The sequence below is a fragment of the Pristis pectinata genome, chromosome 16 (assembly GCF_009764475.1).
Source record: "Pristis pectinata isolate sPriPec2 chromosome 16, sPriPec2.1.pri, whole genome shotgun sequence".
Lineage (NCBI taxonomy): Eukaryota > Metazoa > Chordata > Chondrichthyes > Rhinopristiformes > Pristidae > Pristis > Pristis pectinata.
Genome location: NC_067420.1, coordinates 45,033,350 through 45,052,531, shown reverse-complemented (window position 1 = coordinate 45,052,531; position 19,182 = coordinate 45,033,350). Strand labels below are relative to the sequence as shown.

General features: G+C 43.7%; 1 protein-coding gene across 9 annotated transcripts in view; it reads right to left on the bottom strand.

The window, feature by feature from the left end:
* Positions 1–467: 467 nt before the first annotated feature.
* Positions 468–19,182, bottom strand: part of ralgapb (Ral GTPase activating protein non-catalytic subunit beta) — a 105,026-nt gene continuing 86,311 nt past the window's right edge. For 5 of the 9 annotated variants that reach the window (XM_052031340.1, XM_052031336.1, XM_052031337.1 and 2 more), the window contains 4 exons: positions 18,000–18,108; positions 13,229–13,307; positions 11,216–11,364; positions 469–6,370 (listed from right to left, as the gene is read on the bottom strand). In XM_052031340.1, the coding sequence (XP_051887300.1) occupies positions 6,177–6,370; positions 11,216–11,364; positions 13,229–13,307; positions 18,000–18,108 (531 nt within the window). In that variant the 3' untranslated portion in view covers positions 469–6,176. Of the gene's footprint in view, positions 6,371–11,215; positions 11,365–13,228; positions 13,308–17,999; positions 18,109–19,182 lie in introns of all 9 variants that reach the window. The other 4 variants (XM_052031332.1, XM_052031335.1, XM_052031333.1 and 1 more) reach the window with 1 other exon arrangement.

Genomic DNA, 19,182 nt, shown 5'->3' with positions numbered 1-19,182 from the left:
TTCTCCTTGATCCAGTGTTATTTCAAGAATGTTAGTGGTCCCAGTGGGGTGCATGAGGAACACACAGAATTCTGATGCAGTGACTTAGCTCAGGACAGGGCTATGCAGCTGCAGAAGCCATGTTATGCTGAGATTAGCATTGGAGCCAAGTCAGAAGCTTGGGGCAGTTGTGACCTTACTGAATGGGCAGAGCAGGTCAGGAGACAACCACCCACGTCCTGAGCAGCACCCCTGGGTCAGGTCACGATTAAAGTCAAAGTGGCCAGGATGTCAGTTGATTCCAATGATCTCTGTTGGACATTCCATGTGACGTCCTTAATAAAATAGATCAGAGAATATCCCCTCCCCCTTGTTCCTCTGTTCAATTAGAGATTTGCTCAGAGTCCATTTAAAAACCAGCCTACCAGCATCGCAGCCTTCCTGCAAGGGTTAAGGTTTGAGAAGCTCTTGGAATTTTATTGAATACATGGGGTACATTCAGTCAGTACATTTCTTTGACACATCGAAGTGGTATAAATACAAATGAGTTCTCTGTGCCGCTCCTAGCGAGGAGGTTATGTAGTGAAAACAACTGACCTGGATTATTTACACACTGATCCTTTATTATACATCTCAAATCGAAGCCAGCATTATTTACAGAAAATGCAACACTTAAATTACCCTCCAGAAATGCATTATGCCAAGTTACTTCACTGTTTACTTTTACAATGATTGCACACAATTTGTCACAAACAGTGAGCCTAACCTTCAAATTAAAATGAAACAAACTCCAGCAAGCCCAGGTACCTGGAGCTGCCTGGGGCCAGATGCCACTGGGAGATTTTCCAATAGTTGGGTATCCCGTCAGCTGAACTATTCACTCACCAAGAAAACTGGCACTTGGTTTTTGGTTGACGGTTATGGTAAACATTTGCTAAGAATTTGCTGGAATCCAATAAACTTAACTAAAGTATGTCGACAGTCTATACTGGAATGAAGGGCATAAAGCAGATGTATAAGGGAGAAAACTTTCAGCAGAATAGATTTAAGCCGTTCTGGGTCTGGAAGCAAATGACCCCAAATTGTAACATCAAGTGTTAGAGAAGGACGGAGCAGGATGGCAACGGGTTCTCGCTGGTACCTGCCCAGTGAACCAGCAGCAGAGGTCTGCAGACAAGACTCCAGCATTCTGCAGAAACTAAGGGTTAAGATTAAACAACTTGCTTTGGTGCTGCGGTATGTTTTACATGCAGCTGACATGAAGTACAAGGTAGTTCCTGGTGCTGTACCTGTTCCACAATAGAAATTGCCACATTGCCAGTTGCGTTAATATGAGAAAAAAAATCAGACAATGCTGTAAATGCTCAGTAAGTCAGATGGCTTCTATGAAGAGTTAATGTTTCAAGTTATTGAACTTTGATCAAAAGATCCTTGACTTAAATTGTTTTTCTCTCCACAGATATTGTTTAACAGCGTGTTATGTCAGCATTTTTACTGCAAATGCTGGAAATCTGAGAGAGTTCATGTTACAGGGGAGCTGGTGACCTGTGGGCTGAAGACTAGCAAAAGGATGAACTCTTTCCCAAGCTGTACATTCCAATTATGAAGACAGCATTTCCAGACAGAACAGGAGGTAAACACCACAGTCTCCCCATCTCTTCTTAAACCAACGTCAACTCTGTACAACACAACCAAACACATGAACTTGAGGCAAGTCAGCCGACATTCAATTCAAGGTAAAGTTCAAACTTTAGAAGGAAACCAGTGAAACTTTTATTGTTGGGCGAAGTTTAAAACTGCTTGGTGGACAGCGTGTCACACAACTAACAGCTCTCAAGACTGCAGACTGAACTCATGGTCTTCCCAACCTGCCAGCTTCCCTGCTCCTGAAGTACAGTTATACGTACCCTCTGCAATCAACATGTTAATCTCAGCAAGGAGGTTGGAAAGTAGCAGAAGCAATCATAGCTGTGCGTATTCTATCGAGGTTCATGTACATGAACAGAACCTTGTCAGAATTTTGTCTGCTGACTGACTGGTGCAGAGACCAACTACACGTACACCTGTGCTGAGGTGACAGCATGGATCCATCATGCCAGGTTAAAAAATCCCACCCCACAGATGACCACAAGCTACAAATGGGTCAAGGCAATGAAAAGGCACCTTCCAAACCCATTGCTGACAACCTCCAACCACCGTTACTCTGCAGTGTGGTGGTGACAGGCTCCCAGCTCTCCTCATTACTTAGCACACTAAACACAAGGCTAGTTTGTGTTCATTTCACCAGCACACAGAAACCCAGCTTTAAATGTGAAGCAAGGTACCCACAGCAGGAAAGTTGCAGGTCAGATGCCACACCAGGAATGAACAGGTTTCTGAAGGAATACCTACTGTGGACAATGGGCTCCAGTAACCCTGGGACAGGGAGGGTTGGAGTTTGGGACTGGGCAGGAAGCACAAATACACTGGTTCCACATCCAGTAGTAGAATGCTGTCCCAAGGTGACCAAAGCTCCAAACCATCATCAAATCTACCTTCCACCTGTGTTGAGTGCCAAAGACCCCAGAGAGATTGGGCAGTGGGAAAGATGGCCTTGTGTTTTTATAGAGTTTTTCACACCCCAGGTGTCTCAAATTCTTTTTAGAACTAGAGCTAAAGATGTATTTGTGAAGTGTAGCTGATGTGGCAGTACAGGAAGTGTGGCAGCTGATGTGCACACAGCAAGCTCTGAACAAAAACAGCAGTGGGTAAATAATGGGGGAATCTCAGTGAGACCCACTCTCCACCCTCCCAGCACAGTCACAGTGGTGCTGGAGTGGAACAAGAAAGGGGAATGAAATGATTCTGGTACGGGAATGGCAGACTCCACAAGCCCACTGACACAAGTTTCCCAACTGGATCTGTCTCCTGCCTCAGTAATTGAGGATAGCGTTTGAAGAAGTAAATACTGACAGGTCAATGTCGATCAATTCTGGTTTCTTTTTAAGTGAGGCATTCAGTAACATCTTTAAATGGTAGATCACTGGGAGTGGTTTAAGGAGCAGAAATAACACCGAGATTGCAGTAACATCACTGAATGGAGTTTTCAAGCTCTGCACATGACAAGCTTTAAAACACACAACACCAGAAAGCTGCACTGTGTCAGACTGGGTGCAGTGAGTACTGACCAGGTGGTGTAACTGTCCAGTCTCTTGGGTTGGGGGGGTAGTGGTGAAACTTAATGCTATTGTTCTACATGATAGCAGCTCAGAGGCAGCCTCTCAAATGCTTGGAGTAATTTACTTGCCCATCTGAAACTGGCGACTTTTAATTTATCAAATGCTGAATTCCACTAGCCATTTTATTTTTATTTGAGGAATTGAGAAAACCTGCTGGTTTAATCCCACTCTAGCTCCTTGGAATATCTGAATTCAGTGTTTTGTTTTGAGGGTTGGAAGAACTGAACGAAAGTTATGTTAAGGTGATTTGAAATAAACACAAAAGGTTGAGTTATTTACAGGTAAAATCTAGTTTCCTTTCCATTAAAACCCTAGAATTACATTACTGCACACCAAAGCAGCAAAACTCAGAGCAAATGAAATAATCTGGGCTTTGATTATTCACCCATTCCCCGCCCTATGAATATTAAATCAGTAAATGCTACCTTTTACTCAACAGAATGGATCTGTATCACAATTTTGCTTTTCAGCTACTGAAATTAAGACTTTACAGCTACTGGCTACATTGATGCTTGGAAGCTGGGTGCTGAAGGTGACCCTGAGATAAACAAATTATGTAAAAGGAATTAAAAAAAAATCACACACTGGTTTCACAAACTAAAAAGGCCACATTGACAACAAAGTGAAATTACAGTTGGGCTCATGTCAAGCCACCTGTAGCTCTTGCTAGTGCCCAACCCTCAGCACTTCTGCATCACAACTGCCTTGAGCTGGCTCAGCACACACTCCAGCTTGGTGCTGGCTGGAAGCACTGATGACATGTTTGGGAGGCACAGGAAAAAATTCCATGTATGTGCAAAGTGAAAACTAAACACAGTTCTGCACTGAGACAGCAATCACAGTTTTTCTGTGCAACATCCCCAAATCTTCTCCACTCCACATGCACCACTCTTCTGTGTCCTCACTCACACATTGTGAAAGGCCGGAAAAGACAAGACGACCAAAGCCAAAACCAACAAAAACAAAAACCGATCATCATTTATCAAATCAGAAAGGGCTGGTCTTACCAGAACCTGACTGGGAGAAGTCCCAGTGCCAGATACATCAATCACTCAGCTTTACTCTGGGTCACTCTCATCTCCTTACACCAAGTGGGAACTGGTGCCTTTTAATTTCTTGGGAAAAAAAAAATGTTGAAATTCTTATTTTGTTTTTTTTTAAAACAGGGCTTCTACAATAACTGTATGCAAGCTGTTTATGACTGCTCCACATCCCATTGACAGAATGGGATGTACAAACACGGTGAAGAAGTGTTTTCCAGCTCAGGAGATGTTTAAGACACAGGGAATGCTGAAGGAAATGGGTAAACGTCAGGACTCTGGGTCAATGAAGTGTGTCCTGTTTAATGACACTGAGCACCGTTCACTGAAGTTGAATTCATTTACTTAGATCTTTGGTTGGAAAATGGTAAGTTTGTGTGATTTGTACATGGCTCCTCTGACAAATTAAACAAACACTTTGAAAACAGAGATAGTTTAAAAAGTAGCCATTATTTCCTCAAATGCAATGAGAAGGCTGAAGTTAAAATGATGTTGAACAGAAATAAAAATTGTAAAAGTATTTTAAATATTTTGTAACTTATGAAAAACATAATAAAGTTATAATTGTGTGATGTGCGGGAGGCTTCGGAACAAACTCATGGATTTTTAGGATCATTTTATTTTTTAAGTGCAGCCTAAGGTCAGTGGTTTTCATTGCATGATTCTGCAGCTATAGTTGATCTTGGTCAGATTTACTGGGAACATGGAATATTTGCCTCCCTATGGACGTGTTGGGCCAAATGGCCTGTTTCCATGCTGTGTGATTCTATACTGAAAGGAGAGCTAAAGTACAGCTTCCTGAGACAACACGAGGTCTGATTCAGAACCATCACAAGGTCCCAGTGCACGGGTTCAATACGAGAAACAGCAAGATACCGCCAGTGGTAATTCACGGCAGCAAGCTGTGGCAGGAATTTGACTCGTATTGGTTGCTAGGGTAATACATCTGCAGATAAAAGTTTACAAAATATCTCAGTTCTTCCAAGGTCGATTGCAAACTGAGTTCACTGAGTGGGGTTTCATTTCTGACTCCAGAGGGTGGGGATTTAGTGAGGAAGAGCTGCAGAGTTGGGACACCAAGGACATTTATCATTATCTCTTCAATCCCACAACCACCACCACCTCCACATTCCTCACTAATTTTCATTCCTTCTATTTTCCCCCCCAGCAGTGAGACAGAGCCTACAATACTGCATTTCAATACAACTGTTCATTGCTTGTAGGACACCAGGAAGGCAAGGTGATATCCTCCAATTGTACTGGGCACTGTGCTAAAGGAAGGATTGCAAGCAGCAATAAGAAGCACGCTAACAGCATCAGGGTGACTGCAGGACAAGTGTTTGCCAGCCTACACAAAGCACACAAGCTGGCATTAGGAATTCAACATGAATCGGTTTGGTGCCTTCATGAAAATCACTGATCTAGGCCAACAAATGAAAAGGACATTTCCCTCTCCTCCCAGCCTCAGCCCCATTCCCTTTAGTTATAGTGCCAACTATGAACAGTGGGCAGGATTGTGCTGTGGAGTCACTCCGACTGTTAGTTAGATTGAGATGGCCCCAGAGTCACTTCACCTCCACAACTGTCTACCCGTGCCAGATTGAGTGCAAGATCCAGGAGCTAAAACAGCAGCACTAGTGCACATGGTGCCACACAGCTGATCAAAGATACAATACATAATACAGATTTCAGGTACTGTACAGAAATTTGGTTATGTTCAGTAAGGCTGTCTTGAAGTTCAGTATAAAATGGGTTTTATATATTTCTCAAAAATCAAGTTTACGTCCTTAATACACATTTACACAGAACCAGCTGGGATATGCTGCTCTCCAGAGCTCTGGATACCAGTCAGTGCTTTGCATCACATTCTTGAGTGGCCAAGTGCCTGTCTAAGTAGTAAAATAGCTTATAAATACTCTCTGCATGGATCTCAGTGCGCCTACGGGTTCAGGGTTTTTGGTCCCACCTCCTGGAACAGCGAGGTGTAAAACTCCGGTTCCAGCAGCTTGTTGCGATACTTGTGGACAATATCAGCAATCTTCTGCTTCCTGCGTACGTGGGGTGGGTTGTAGGAATCACTCTCCAGCCTCTTCCGTCGGCAAATGTTTATAATTGTCTGTCGGACCAAAAACCCTGCAGCAAGAAAACACGCGAGGATTATCAATATAGTTGTTATTGCAAACACTCTCCCTCGTATTTACTCTCTGGAATTGGCTGACCCCATGCTGAGCAGCGTAGGTGCAAATTAATGCACCAACTGTAAGAGAAAACCTTTCACTGCCTCCCCTCTTCCCCCCCATCCTCCCACTGCTGCTTCCAAAGTCTGTGAATGATAAATTCAGTCAATGCCCTCCAAGCATGCTGCCTACACAAGTCAAACACTATTGTTAATGCAGGGCTTATGTTGTTGATCAGTAACTGTTAAACATGACTCAGTCTGCAAAGCACTTGTTTAAAATTTGGAGACCAGCAGCTAGAGAACGTAAATCAGTTCGAAAACTTCTGGAACTACACAGATGTGGGAAGCTGAAGGGAACGTTGAGCTGTGAAATTCTTGCAAAAGCCAACTGATTCTCCATTGTCCCCGAAAGAAACCCAGTGTCCATACCCATCTCAGCCTGTGCATGACACTATCCAACTCTGAGGATGGCTAATAAACCTCAGCTTGGCCAGAACCGCCCCTACCACAAAAACAGCTCAAGCAATCTGATCCTTTCTCTGTTCTGAAGCAGCTTCTACTCAACTTTCCAATTTATTCAGAAATAGGATTTTTTTCCTTGAAGTTTGTCCCAAATCCATAGTTGGGCCAAAGGGCCCATTTCTGTACTGTACAAATAAGACTACACTAAAGAGTTGCTTTTTAAACAAATGTCAGTCTCAACCACCCTTCTAAGAAACCTGTGCACCAGGCACCTGAAGCACTCCCCTGCACCTCTGCAACCCCCCCATCTGTGCTACTCCCCCCTGGCCTGAGCAGCTCAGCACAGACTTCTTGCTTTGAGGCTGCGATGAAATCTATTCAATCTATTTGTCACATATCTCTGAAGCCCACCCTGCCCTCTCCCATAAGAAGACACTCCATTAATACCACAAGGCCACCCCAATACCTGGTCTAATCCTGTGCTCCTTTCCAGAGTTCACCCCAAAACTCAACACACTCTCAGCTGGGGATTTATAGTCCAGGTACCATCGGAGAGGAGGTACAGGAGCCTGAAGACCCATACTCAACGATTCAGGAACAGCTTCTTCCCCTCTGCCATCAGATTTCTGAATGATCCATGAACCCATGAGCACTACCTCATTATTCCTTTTTTTTTTGCATTATTTATTTTTGTAATTTATAGATTTTTGTGTCTTTGCACTTCTACCATAAACCAACAAATGTCACGTCATATGTCAGTGATAATAAATATGATTCTGTATGGAGTTGGTGCTTGGACAACAAATGCACACACTGTGGCAAGGAAGCTTTACCCAGGAAGAATCTAATGGTCAAATTCAGCCCACTGAATGAATAAATTATTATTTACACAGCTCGTTTTAAAGTGTGGTACTGTGAAAATGAACTAAAGCACTGACAAACAATAAAACATCCCTATGCCTTATTTAATTTCGACCTCAGAAACATTTCGAATGTTGAAAGGACTGGACAGAGTGATGTGGCTAAGTTGTTTCCCATGGTGGGTGAGCACTGGACTAGAGGGCACAGTCTTAGAATTAGAGGGCACCCATTTAGAACAGAGATGAGGAGAAATTTCTTTAGCCAGAGGGTCGTGGATTTATGGAATTTCTTGCCACATATAGCTGTGGAGGCCCGATCATTGGGGGTGTTTAAGGCGGAGATTGATAGGTATCTAATTAATCAGGGTATCAAGGGATATAGGGAAAAGGCCGGGAATTGGGGCTGGATGGGAGAATAGGTTAGCTCATGGTGAAGTGACGGAGCAGACTTAATGGGCTGAATGGCCTACTTCTGCTCCTTTGTCTTGTGATCTTATGAACCGGTAATTTACCCATCAAAAATTCCCATTTGATAGTAATGATCAGTATATCTGGCCATTTTTATTCAAACTGCACAGAATCATCAGCTCTCTATCGGTGAAGGTTTAATGGTATCTGTGTGCAGCAGCTGAATCTACAAAGACCCCAGTACATTTATTGCTGACAAAAGACCTGCCACATGAAAAGGCAAATGTCTGTAGTTGGGAAAATGCTTGAAACTATCATTAAGGAAGAAATAACGAGACATCTTGATAGAAGTGGTTCAATCAGGCAGATACAGCATGGATTCAGGAAGAGCAGGTCCTGTTTGACAAACTTACTGGAATTCTTTGAGGATATAATAAGCGCAGTGGATAGAGGGGAACAGGTGAATGTTGTATATTTGGATTTCCAGGTGTTTGATAAAGTGCTGCATAAAAGATTTATCTATAAGGATACATGGAGTTGGAGGTAATGTATTAGCACAGATAGAGGATTGGTTAACCAATAGAAGGCAGAGAGTTGGGATAAATGGGTGTTTCTCTGGTTGTCAATCTGTGGTGAGCGGGGTGCTGCAGGGATCGGTGCCGGGTCCACAACTGTTCACAATATACATTAACGATTTGGAAGAGGGGACCGAGTGCAGTGTATCCAAGTTTGCTGATGACACTAAATTGAGTGGAAAAACGAATTGTGCAGAGGGTGCAGAGGATGCGGAGAGTCTGCAGAGAGATATAGATAGGTTAAGTGAGTGGACAAGGGTCTGGCAGATGGAGTACAATGTTGGTAAATGCGAGGTCATCCACTTTGGAAGAAAAAAATAGGAAATCAGATTATTATTTAAGTGGTGAAAGATTGCAGCGTGCTGTTGTGCAGAGGGACTTGGGAATGCTTGTGCATGAATTGCATAAGGTTGGTTTGGGGGTGCAACAGGTTATCAGGAAGGCAAATAGAATGATGGCCTTCATTGCTGGAGAGATTGAATTTCAGAGCAGGGAGATTATGCTGCAACTGTACAGGGTACTGGTGAGGCCGCACCTGGAGTACTGCGTGCAGTTCTGGTCTCCTTACTTGAGGAAAGATATACTGGCTTTGGACGCAGTGCAGAGGAGGTTCACCAGGTTGATTTGAGATGAGGGGGTTAGCCGATGAGGAGAGATTGAATTGCCTGGGACTATACTCGCTGGAATTCAGAAGAATGAGAGGGAATCTTACAGAAACATAAAATTATGAAAGGGATAGATAAGATAGAGGCAGGAAGGCTGTTTCCACTGGTAGGAGAGACTAGAACTAGGGGACATAGCCTCAAGTTTCGGGGGAGTAGATTTAGGACAGAGTTGAGGAGAAACTGCTTTTCCCAGAGAGTAGTGAATCTGTTGAATTCTCTGCCCAGGGAAGTAGTAGAGGCTGCCTCATTAAATATATTTAAGACACAGTTAGATAGATTTTTGCATAGTAGAGGAATTCAGGGTTATGGGGAAAAGGCAGGTCGGTGGATCTGAGTCCACGGCCAGATCAGCCATGATCTTATTGAATGGCGGAGCAGGCTCGACGGGCCAGATGGCTGACTCCTGCTCCTATTTCATGTGTTCTTATGTCAAGTAACACACTGGTTTTAGGCCCAGTTTTGTCAGAGGTGTATAGAACCTCTTTGTGAAGGACCAGAGATCAAATGCTGTTGAGAATTTTGGACATGTGCTGTAAAGATACGTGAAGTATTATGCTGCTGTCAGGGTGAATGTCTGGTTTCATTCTATACAATTTTACTGCTGAGCATTAGAGTCATTGAGTTAGACAGCATGGGAATGGGCTCTTTGACACAACTCAATACAGGTTACGTAGTTATAAGGTGCCACATTGTGGAACTTTCTACACAAGAGGATATTTTCCAGAAAATATTCATTAGAAGAGACCTAGTAGAAGTCTTAAAAATAATGGAGGTATTGGATTGGGTGGAGATGAAGTGAACATTTCCACATGTGAGACAAGTGAAAAGATCAGAAAGACAGGATTGTGATAAATGAAAGAAAGAGACAGAAGTTACTTCACTTAGAATTCCAAATTCTAACTTTCACAAAATAAAAGAAACTTAAATGCTCTCAACATTTGAGAGAAAAGGTGTAGGTGGCAAAAGGCTGAAGTGAGGCAGATGCTGTGGAAACACTTGTGTGGGTTAGAAACAGCAGCACAGACCAGCTGGGCTTGTTTCTGTCCTGCAGTTTCTATGTAATTGCTGACCTGGTTAAAGCCAGTCTGGAGAGGCAGGTTTTTTTCTTGTTGTAGCTATGACTTTATATTATACACAAGAAAAATTGCATCAATTTCCCATTGCCAGCATTTCCAAACTCTTAATGTAGTATGACCATCATGTTTTCTTATGACACAGGAGGCCATTCAGCCCATCACACCTACGCAAGCTCTCAGTGCAATTGCTTCTGTCCAATTCCACTTATTCCCTGTAACCCATTCTCCTTCACACATCCACCAACTCCACCCACCTACACTCAGAGTAATTTACAGTGGCCCATTAACTTACTACCTGCACGCCTTTGGCATCTGGAGGAGCACCTGGACGGAACCCACCTGGTCACAGGGAGAACGTGCAAACACCAGAGGTCAGGATCGAACCTGGGTGGATGGAGCCGGGCAGCAGCAGCACTACCTGCTGTGCCAATGACAGAACAGTGAGCAGACAATGCTGGCGGAGACAATAATCTTAGAATTCAGAAATGTTGCTCCCTGAAACCAAAATTGCATATGCACGAAGTTTCAGCTGATTTAGACATGTCTGCACTTCTGGAGCGATTGTGTGATCCTTGCACATGGCAGAGGTGGGGAGCGCTGCAGGAGGAACACCGGCACAAGTAACCAAGACCAATACAATGAAGCATGGATTATCAGGAACAAACAGGAGCTGCAAACGTTTGCCAAGTGAGTGCTTGACTGCACGTCTCCTCAAAGCGGAATGTTCAGTTCTCTGCTGGCTTACGTTCTTACCTAAAGCTCGCCGACTCACTACCATCCCATCTACCAATGGGATCACCATGCTGAACTTCCCCGTAGCTCCTTGCACTTTTATTCGGAACAGGCCAGTCCTCAGGGGATGGATAAAAATAACAGGCACATCCTTGTCTGACACAGTGGTCCTGAAAACATAAGAACCAATAAAGGAAAGACTCAGTGAGACTACAGAATGTGGAGACAGGCATTCATTCATCACATATTCTTAAACAGCAGCGTGCCAGCACAGAAAAGTTAGGCCCAGGTTTTCCAATCACCCTTCCCCCACCATTCACCCTGCTCCTCCAACAATTCTCGAAAGTCCAGACACAAACCCAGTGCCTTTGTTTTTTTATATATACACACACAGTCTGTGGCTCAGCTTTTAGTGATTGGTGTATGTGTATTTGTTCCTCTAGTTCACCTAGACTTGCACCTTCCAAGCACCAAGAGACCTCACTCAAAAGAATACAGGTCCAGTCTACTCAATCCCTCCCAATACAGCAAACCCACCAGTCCTGGAAAGTCTAGTGAATCTTCAATGCACTTCCTTGATGGCAGGGGCATCCTCACCAAGGAAAGGAGACCAAAACTGTACACCATACTCCAGCTGAGGTCTCACCAGACTTCCTTATTCCTGTAATCAAACCTTCTGGTAATAAAGCCCAGTGCTGCATTTGCCCTCTTAATTATTTGTGCTGTGTTTGTTGGCCTTTTGTGACTTGTGTACGAGCACACCCAGGTTCCTTCGAACATGAACACTATCCCATCTCTCATCATTTAACCAATGATCTTCTGTTATGTGGACAAGTGACTGACACATTTCCACAGATTTCATTTGCCATTTTCTCATCTGTTCACTCAACTTGTCTACTTTGATGTCTTTTTTTTTTACATCATCCACCATACTCACAATCCCATCCAGTTCAGTAAATCAAACTTATAAAAAGAATATTCAGTTCCCTCAGTCAGATTGTTGATATAGATCATTAATGGCTAGGGTCCAAGCATAAGCTCCTGCAGTACCCCTCCAGCCTGCCAACCTGAAAAGAGCCTCTTTATTCACGCTTTGCTTTTGTCCAATAAACAATTCTCAATCCATGTCATTACATTACCCCCAATTGCTACAACCTTGTTAAACAACCTTCTGTTCAGACTTTATCCTAAACCTTCTGGAAAATCCAAATACATCACATCCTCTTCATCTATTCTACTGGTCACATCCTTATAGAACTCCAGCAGATTAATCTAACATGATTTTTCCTTGACAAATTCATGATGACTTTTCAATCCTTTCATTCATTTCAAGGTGTTCTCCCATTATATCCTTTGTTATAGATTCCAGCATTTTCCTGAATCTCTCAAATTTGCCAATTATTTGTCCATTCTACAAATATAATGAAATTTGACTGCAATTTGTTGTACATTCTTGAGTGTTGACTATTTCCCAATATCACCTTGGCATCATCTGCAAAGTTAGCAACTGTACTTTTGATTCCAGAGTCTGAATGGTTAATGTAAACTGTGATCAGAAGTCATCCTTCATTGAACATTCTGGATTTCTACACCCATCTTCTGCTGTGAACAGCTACGCTTTATGCCCACTCTCTGCTTTCTGTCTTGAAGCCAGCAAGTGATCCAATCTGCTTGTCCCATTGACTCTGCATTCTATGACCTTATTCATTAAGGTATTATGGGTATCTTATTAAAGGCCTTTTAAAAATCTAGATACATTATATCCAATGTATTACCACTGTCTACTCTTTGTTGCCCCCTCAATAAAATACACCCTAATGAGACTTGCATCATAGAACAGAAGCCCCCTTTGCTGCATACTCAAAGACCTACGGAAATCTGAGGCATGTTCTAATTGGTGCACAATTAGAGACTTCAAGCCCTGTGATACATCAATTTAAAATAAGGAAAAGGAGACATCAGCAAGTCTTGAGACAGAACATTGTACATTTCAATGATTTACAGTAAAAAGCCAGGTTGGAGGATTGAATATACCTGAGAGAGGTGCTGCTGTTTGTAGTGGTCTCCACTCCAGTGCTGGTCTCTGGCAGAAGATCATTCAGAGGAAAATTTTCTAGAAAAATATCAAAAGGCATTATTATAAGATTTCTTTATTAGTCACATGTACATCAAAACACACAGATGAAATGCATCTTTTGCGTAGAGTGTTCTGGGGGGCAGCCTGCAAGAGTCGCCACGCTTCTAGCACCAACATAGCATGCCCACAACTTCCTAACCCGTACGTCTTTGGAATGTGGGAGGAAACCGCAGCACCCAGAGGAAACTCACGCAGACGCAGGGAGAATGTACAAACTCCTTACAGACAGCGGCTGGAATTGAACCCGGGTCGCTGGCGCTGTAATGGTGTCATGGTAACCACCACACTACCGTGCCTGCCCATTAGCCATGTTACATCAACAGGAGTGATGTTAGATGTACTGCAAATGTGTGAATAACACAAAGGCTGCTTGAACTTGGAATGTGTTATTTGACAGGAAGTGAGAACAGATACAAGATCTCTCTGCATCTCCCACCAAAGTCCATTTAGGAGGTGAAAGCGCACCCTACCCAGGAGCAAATTGTGGATGTCTGCAGTGATTGTGGCCTTGATGGAAAACCATATTTACTCTAAACATCCGTCTGGATGTTCCCGCACTTGCTCCCTCCACCCCGCGCTTCGCAGACAACTGCAGTGGAGGAGTCGCCTTGCTTCATCTATATCACCAGCCATTCAAATCTGCCATTCTCTATCACACACAACAATAGAACCTCTCTCACTCAACTATCTTCCTGGTTTGACCAGCGTCTGCACTTGGCAAGTTCTCAACTCCATGTCATCATTCTTTCTTTACTGAGTTCCCTGCTCTCCTATACTGCCCCCCCCACGTAAACTCACCAGCTGACTTCCCTAGACAGTCTGTCCTCGTCCCACACAGTTCCACTGATGCCATTGTCTCAATCAGGGCTCATCACTTCCTTGGACGACTCTTCAATTAAAATACCCTTAGCTCTCCCTTACCATCTGCGTCTGCTTCTGGAAAAGTTCCCTTGAATCTGCATTTACAAGATCTCAAAGACCTAACATGTCGCTGTTTATCTGCCTCAACGTTCCTGAAGCTACTGATTTCAAGAGACACCAGCCAACCTGATGCCTCAGTCCTCTAAAACTGTTACACTCCATCGTCGATACCCCCCGCTCCCTCACATTTCAGTGAAAACATCTCTTATTCTTCCCAGTTTGATAAGCATAGAAACAGGCCATTCCCTATTCCCCAATATACTTTCTCCTGCCTCAGACCGTAAAGGACCCACATTACTTTAGGTAATGTTTTTTCCTTTTGTCAAATGTATAGTGCTTGAAGTTCAATGGATACGGCTAAAATTGGTTAAACCTTTCACCATCAGATCTCATCTACCCCTCATCCCGTGTAAACCCTTGACATGCAATTCTTGTTCCTTTAATCCCAATCCCACTAAAATACTCACCATACCTTTCAAACTCCTCTGCTGGCTGATATTGTTAACAGTTCTCCCCCTTGTGTCCTGTCCCCCCTCTTCAAATCTGCTGTCATCACTGCTCTTGCAATAAAGTCTTCAAGCTTTGTCCTGGCAACTACTTCCATATCACTAACCTTCCTTTCCTCTCCAGAGTCCCTTAAATATGTTATAACCTTCATATATCTTTGCTCGAACAAATCCTTTGAATTCCACCAATCACCCGCGTGCCAGCACATCATCAGTGAGTTTGACCAGAGCTATCCTACGTGAATGTGACAAAGCTAACCCAACCTTCCTTGTCCTTGTTGACCTGTCTGCAGTTTTCGACAAGGTTGACAACACCATCCTCCTTCAACATCACTCTACTGTTGCCCTGCTGAGTGGGACTGCACTGGTCTTATCAATCCAATCTCAGCCACAGGATCACCTACAATGGTTTCTCTTCTCACACCCACTGTTAAGTCTGGCATTCCCACCAGGACACATCCTTAAACCTTTCTTATATGGTGTCACTCAGCTATCTCCTGTATACGTTATATATTTGTTTCCACAAGTATGCAGGTAACACTCAGCTTTTCCTCACAATCACCTATTGACTCCTCCACTCATATATCCCATATAAAATGGAAAGAAATGTACTCACTGGAAGACCAAAACTACAGTTTTATGACCTTCATTGTAACTCAGCTCCCCAACCACTGCCTCCATCCCTTTCTGATAGTCAGAGTCATACAGCACAGAAACAGGCCCTTCGGCCCAACTCGTCCATGCCGACCAAGGTGCCTACCTGAGCTGGTCCCACTTGCCTGTGTTTGGCCCATATCCCTCTAAACTTTTCCTATTCATGTATCTGTCCAAATGTCTTTCAAACATTGTAATTCTAGCCACCTCTACCACTTCCTCTGGCAGCTTGTTCCATGTACCCACAGCCCTCTGTGAGAAAAAAGTTGCCACTCCCACCTTAAACCTGTGCCCTCGAGTTTTAGACTCCAATTTTCTGTGTGTGTGGGGGGAGGGCGGGGTGGAAGACTGTGACCATCCACCTTATCCATGCCCCTCATGGTTTTATAAACCATTAGAACGTCACCCCTCAGCCTCTTTGCTCCAGGGAAAACAGTCCTAGCCTATCCAGTCTCTCCTCCAGCATCTGCAATCCTCTGTTTCTCTTCTCTCCCCCAGCCTATCCAGTCTCTCCTTATAACTCAGGCCCTCGAGTGCTGGCAACACCCTTGGGAATCTTTTCTGTACCCTCTCTACCTTAATCACATCCTTCCTTACACTAGATAACCACAACTGCAGACAATACTCCGTGTAGTCTCCCCAACGCCTTGTACAGCTGTAACACGGCAACCCAGCACCAGTACTCTCTGCCCTGACCCTTAAAGGCATGCGTGCCATATGCTTTCTTCACCGCCCTGTGTTGCTAATTTCAGGGAACTATGTACTTGTATGGCTAGGTTTCTCTGTTCTACAACACCCCCCAGGGCCCTGCCATTCACTGTGTACGTCCTGCCCTGGGTTAACTTCATACTTGTCAGAGTTAAAATTCCATCTGCCATTCCTTGGCCCACTTTCCCAGCTGATCTAGATCCTCTTGTGACATTAGACAAACTTCTTCACTGTCCACTTCACCACTAATTTTGACAGGGGACCCAGCACCAATCCCTGCAGCACACCACTGGTCACACGCCTCCAATTTAAAAAATATCCCTCCACTACCACCCTCCGACTCCTACCAGCAAGCCGATTGTGTATCCAATTGACTAGCTAACCCTGGATCCCATGAGATTTAACCTTCCAGACCAGCTTACCATGTGGGACTTGTCAAAGGCCATGTTAAAGTACAAGTAGACAATGTTTACCCACCTTCCCTCATCAACCCTCTAGGTCACCTCTTCAAAACAAAAACTCACTCAAATTTGTGAGACACGATTTCCCACACTCAAAGCCATGCTGACTGTCCCTAATCTGTTCTTGCTTTTCCAAATGCAGATAGATCCTGTCCCTCAGAATCCCCTCCAGTAACTTTCCTACTGATTGTTAGAGGCTCACTGGCCTGTAGTTCTCTAGCTTATCCTTGCAGCCCTCCTTAAGTAAAGGCACAACATTAGCCACCCTCCAATCTTCTGGTACCTCACCTGTGGTTAATGGAGATATTAAAAATCTCTGCCAGAGCTGCACCAATTTCTTCCCTAGCTTCCCACAATGTCCTAAGATGCACTTGGTCAAGCCCTGGGGATTTATCGACCTTTATGTGCCTCAGGACTGCCAGTACCTCCTCCTTCATAATGTTGATACATTTCAGGACATCACTGTTCTTTCTAGCTTCCACAACCTTCTCCACAGCAAGTATTTCCCTGGCAATAGTCTGAACCCAGATTGTGGTTGTGTCACATTTCTCTCTCTATCTTGCTAAGCATTTCTATTTTTATTTCTATTTTTATTTCCAATTTCTGGCATCTGCAGGTTTGGTTTTCAATATTATCACTAATTGCCCAATGCCCAGCTGTATCCCTGCAACACTTAATCTGCTCCTGAAACCCTCATCTTTTATTATCTTGGTCTCAGTTGTTTCAATGTCCTCCTGGCAGGCATCCTTTGTTCTACTTCAACAAACACTCAGATCCAAGCCCACACTGTCCAGTCCACCCATCGCCCTTGTGCTGGCTGACTTATGCTACCTTCTCTCAGGGCCAGAGTTCAGTTCCAAAAATTCTTAATCATGTTTTCAAATAAATCTACAGTCTTGATCTCCCTTTCTCTATAATCTAATATGGGCCTACAACTTCTGACCACCACCCGAGAGATCCGCACTCCTCCATTTCTGGCCTCCTGAACATCCCTGAATTTAATTTGTTGGCACTGTGAATCCAGCAGTCCTGGAATTCTTTTCCTCAACCTCTTCGCCTCTCTTTACTCTTTTAAGAAATCACCCTGAATAAGCTTTTGATCGCTTGCTCTCAAGTCCCCTTAAATGGCTTGACATCAATTTATTGTTTGATAACACTTCCATGAAATGTTTTGGGATGTTTTTACCATGGTATTGGTGCTTTATAGATGCAAATTCTTAGCACTATATATATAACAAAATGCTCCTAAAGTAGGGACTATAATTTTTGCAGCATGGGAGGCTAAGTTTAAGAAATTATTTCGTAATACAATGAGCTGAGATAGCTGCACAAATAACTGAGACCGGTAACACACAGTGGTATATGATGGTGCAGTAATGCAGGGTTGTATGAAAGCTCTTAGTAAAACAATACTATACCTATATCATCAAAGCGTTCGACCCACACAACAATAACCTTGGTTTCAGGGCCCAGTGGAGGTACTGTGCGGCCAAGTGGCAGCTTCTTGGTTTTCTGTGTTGGACTTGGCTTTAGAAGGGAAATTGAAATTAGTGAGTTTTTGGTTACAACCTGCAACATACTGGAAGCAAGGCAGAAATTAAAAGACAAACCTCACTTGTGCCTAAGTGCATAAAACAGCTCAGACACATCTGTTGCTCCAGCATGTACAGTGGAGAGCATTCTGACTGGCTGCATCACCGCCTGGTACAGAGGCTCCAATGCACAAGATTGCATGAGGCTGCAGAGGGTTGTAGACTCAGCTAGCTCCATCATAGTCCATGAACACTTCCTCATTTTTTTTTGCTGTATTTATTTTTGTAGTTTATAGTAATTTTAAGTCTTTGCACTGTACTGCTGCCGCAAAACAACACATCTCACGTCATCTAAGTCAGCGATAATAAACTTGATTCTGAGATTCACCTCTGCAATGTGCACATCTTCCTAGTACTGCTGCAGGGCTCAGAGACATGGCCAATGACACTTCTCTGCATTGGAAACTGGAGGCATTCAGCCAGTACTAACAGTGATAAATACTCTGACCTGCTTCAGCAAGTACATTAACAGCGTTGAGATTTGCTGTTGAGCAGCACTTCTGCTGGTGACTGAAGTGGTCAGGTTGGAAGATTTCACTTGTTCATACACATTGTCTAGGCAGACAACTCAACCAATCACATCAGACTGCATACCATCATTGCTGACAGCCTCCACAGGACTGGAGTTAAACTCAGGGGAAACAACAATTGATGTGCATAGATGAAGCTGATTGCCAACATTAGGCTGTTGGACTAAGCTCAGCATGGTAGTGTGCTCAGGATAGGTCACCTGGCAGTGACTCTTGGTGACAACAGTGCTCCAGCTAGGGGCAAGCCACTAATGAGGGTACTGGTGATTTCAATGGCTCCCAGTAGAAGTAGTAACCTGCATTACAGAACATATTTTGCACCCATAGTCCTAAAATGCTTCACATTAAACGAAAGCATTCCTTAAGTTCAATTGCTCGTTACACAGATGGCAGCAAGAAGTTTGCAGACAGCAAGCTCCCACTAACTGTGGGATGGAAAATCAGTTAAAGGCTTTCATGATGCTGTCCCCATGCTCTTC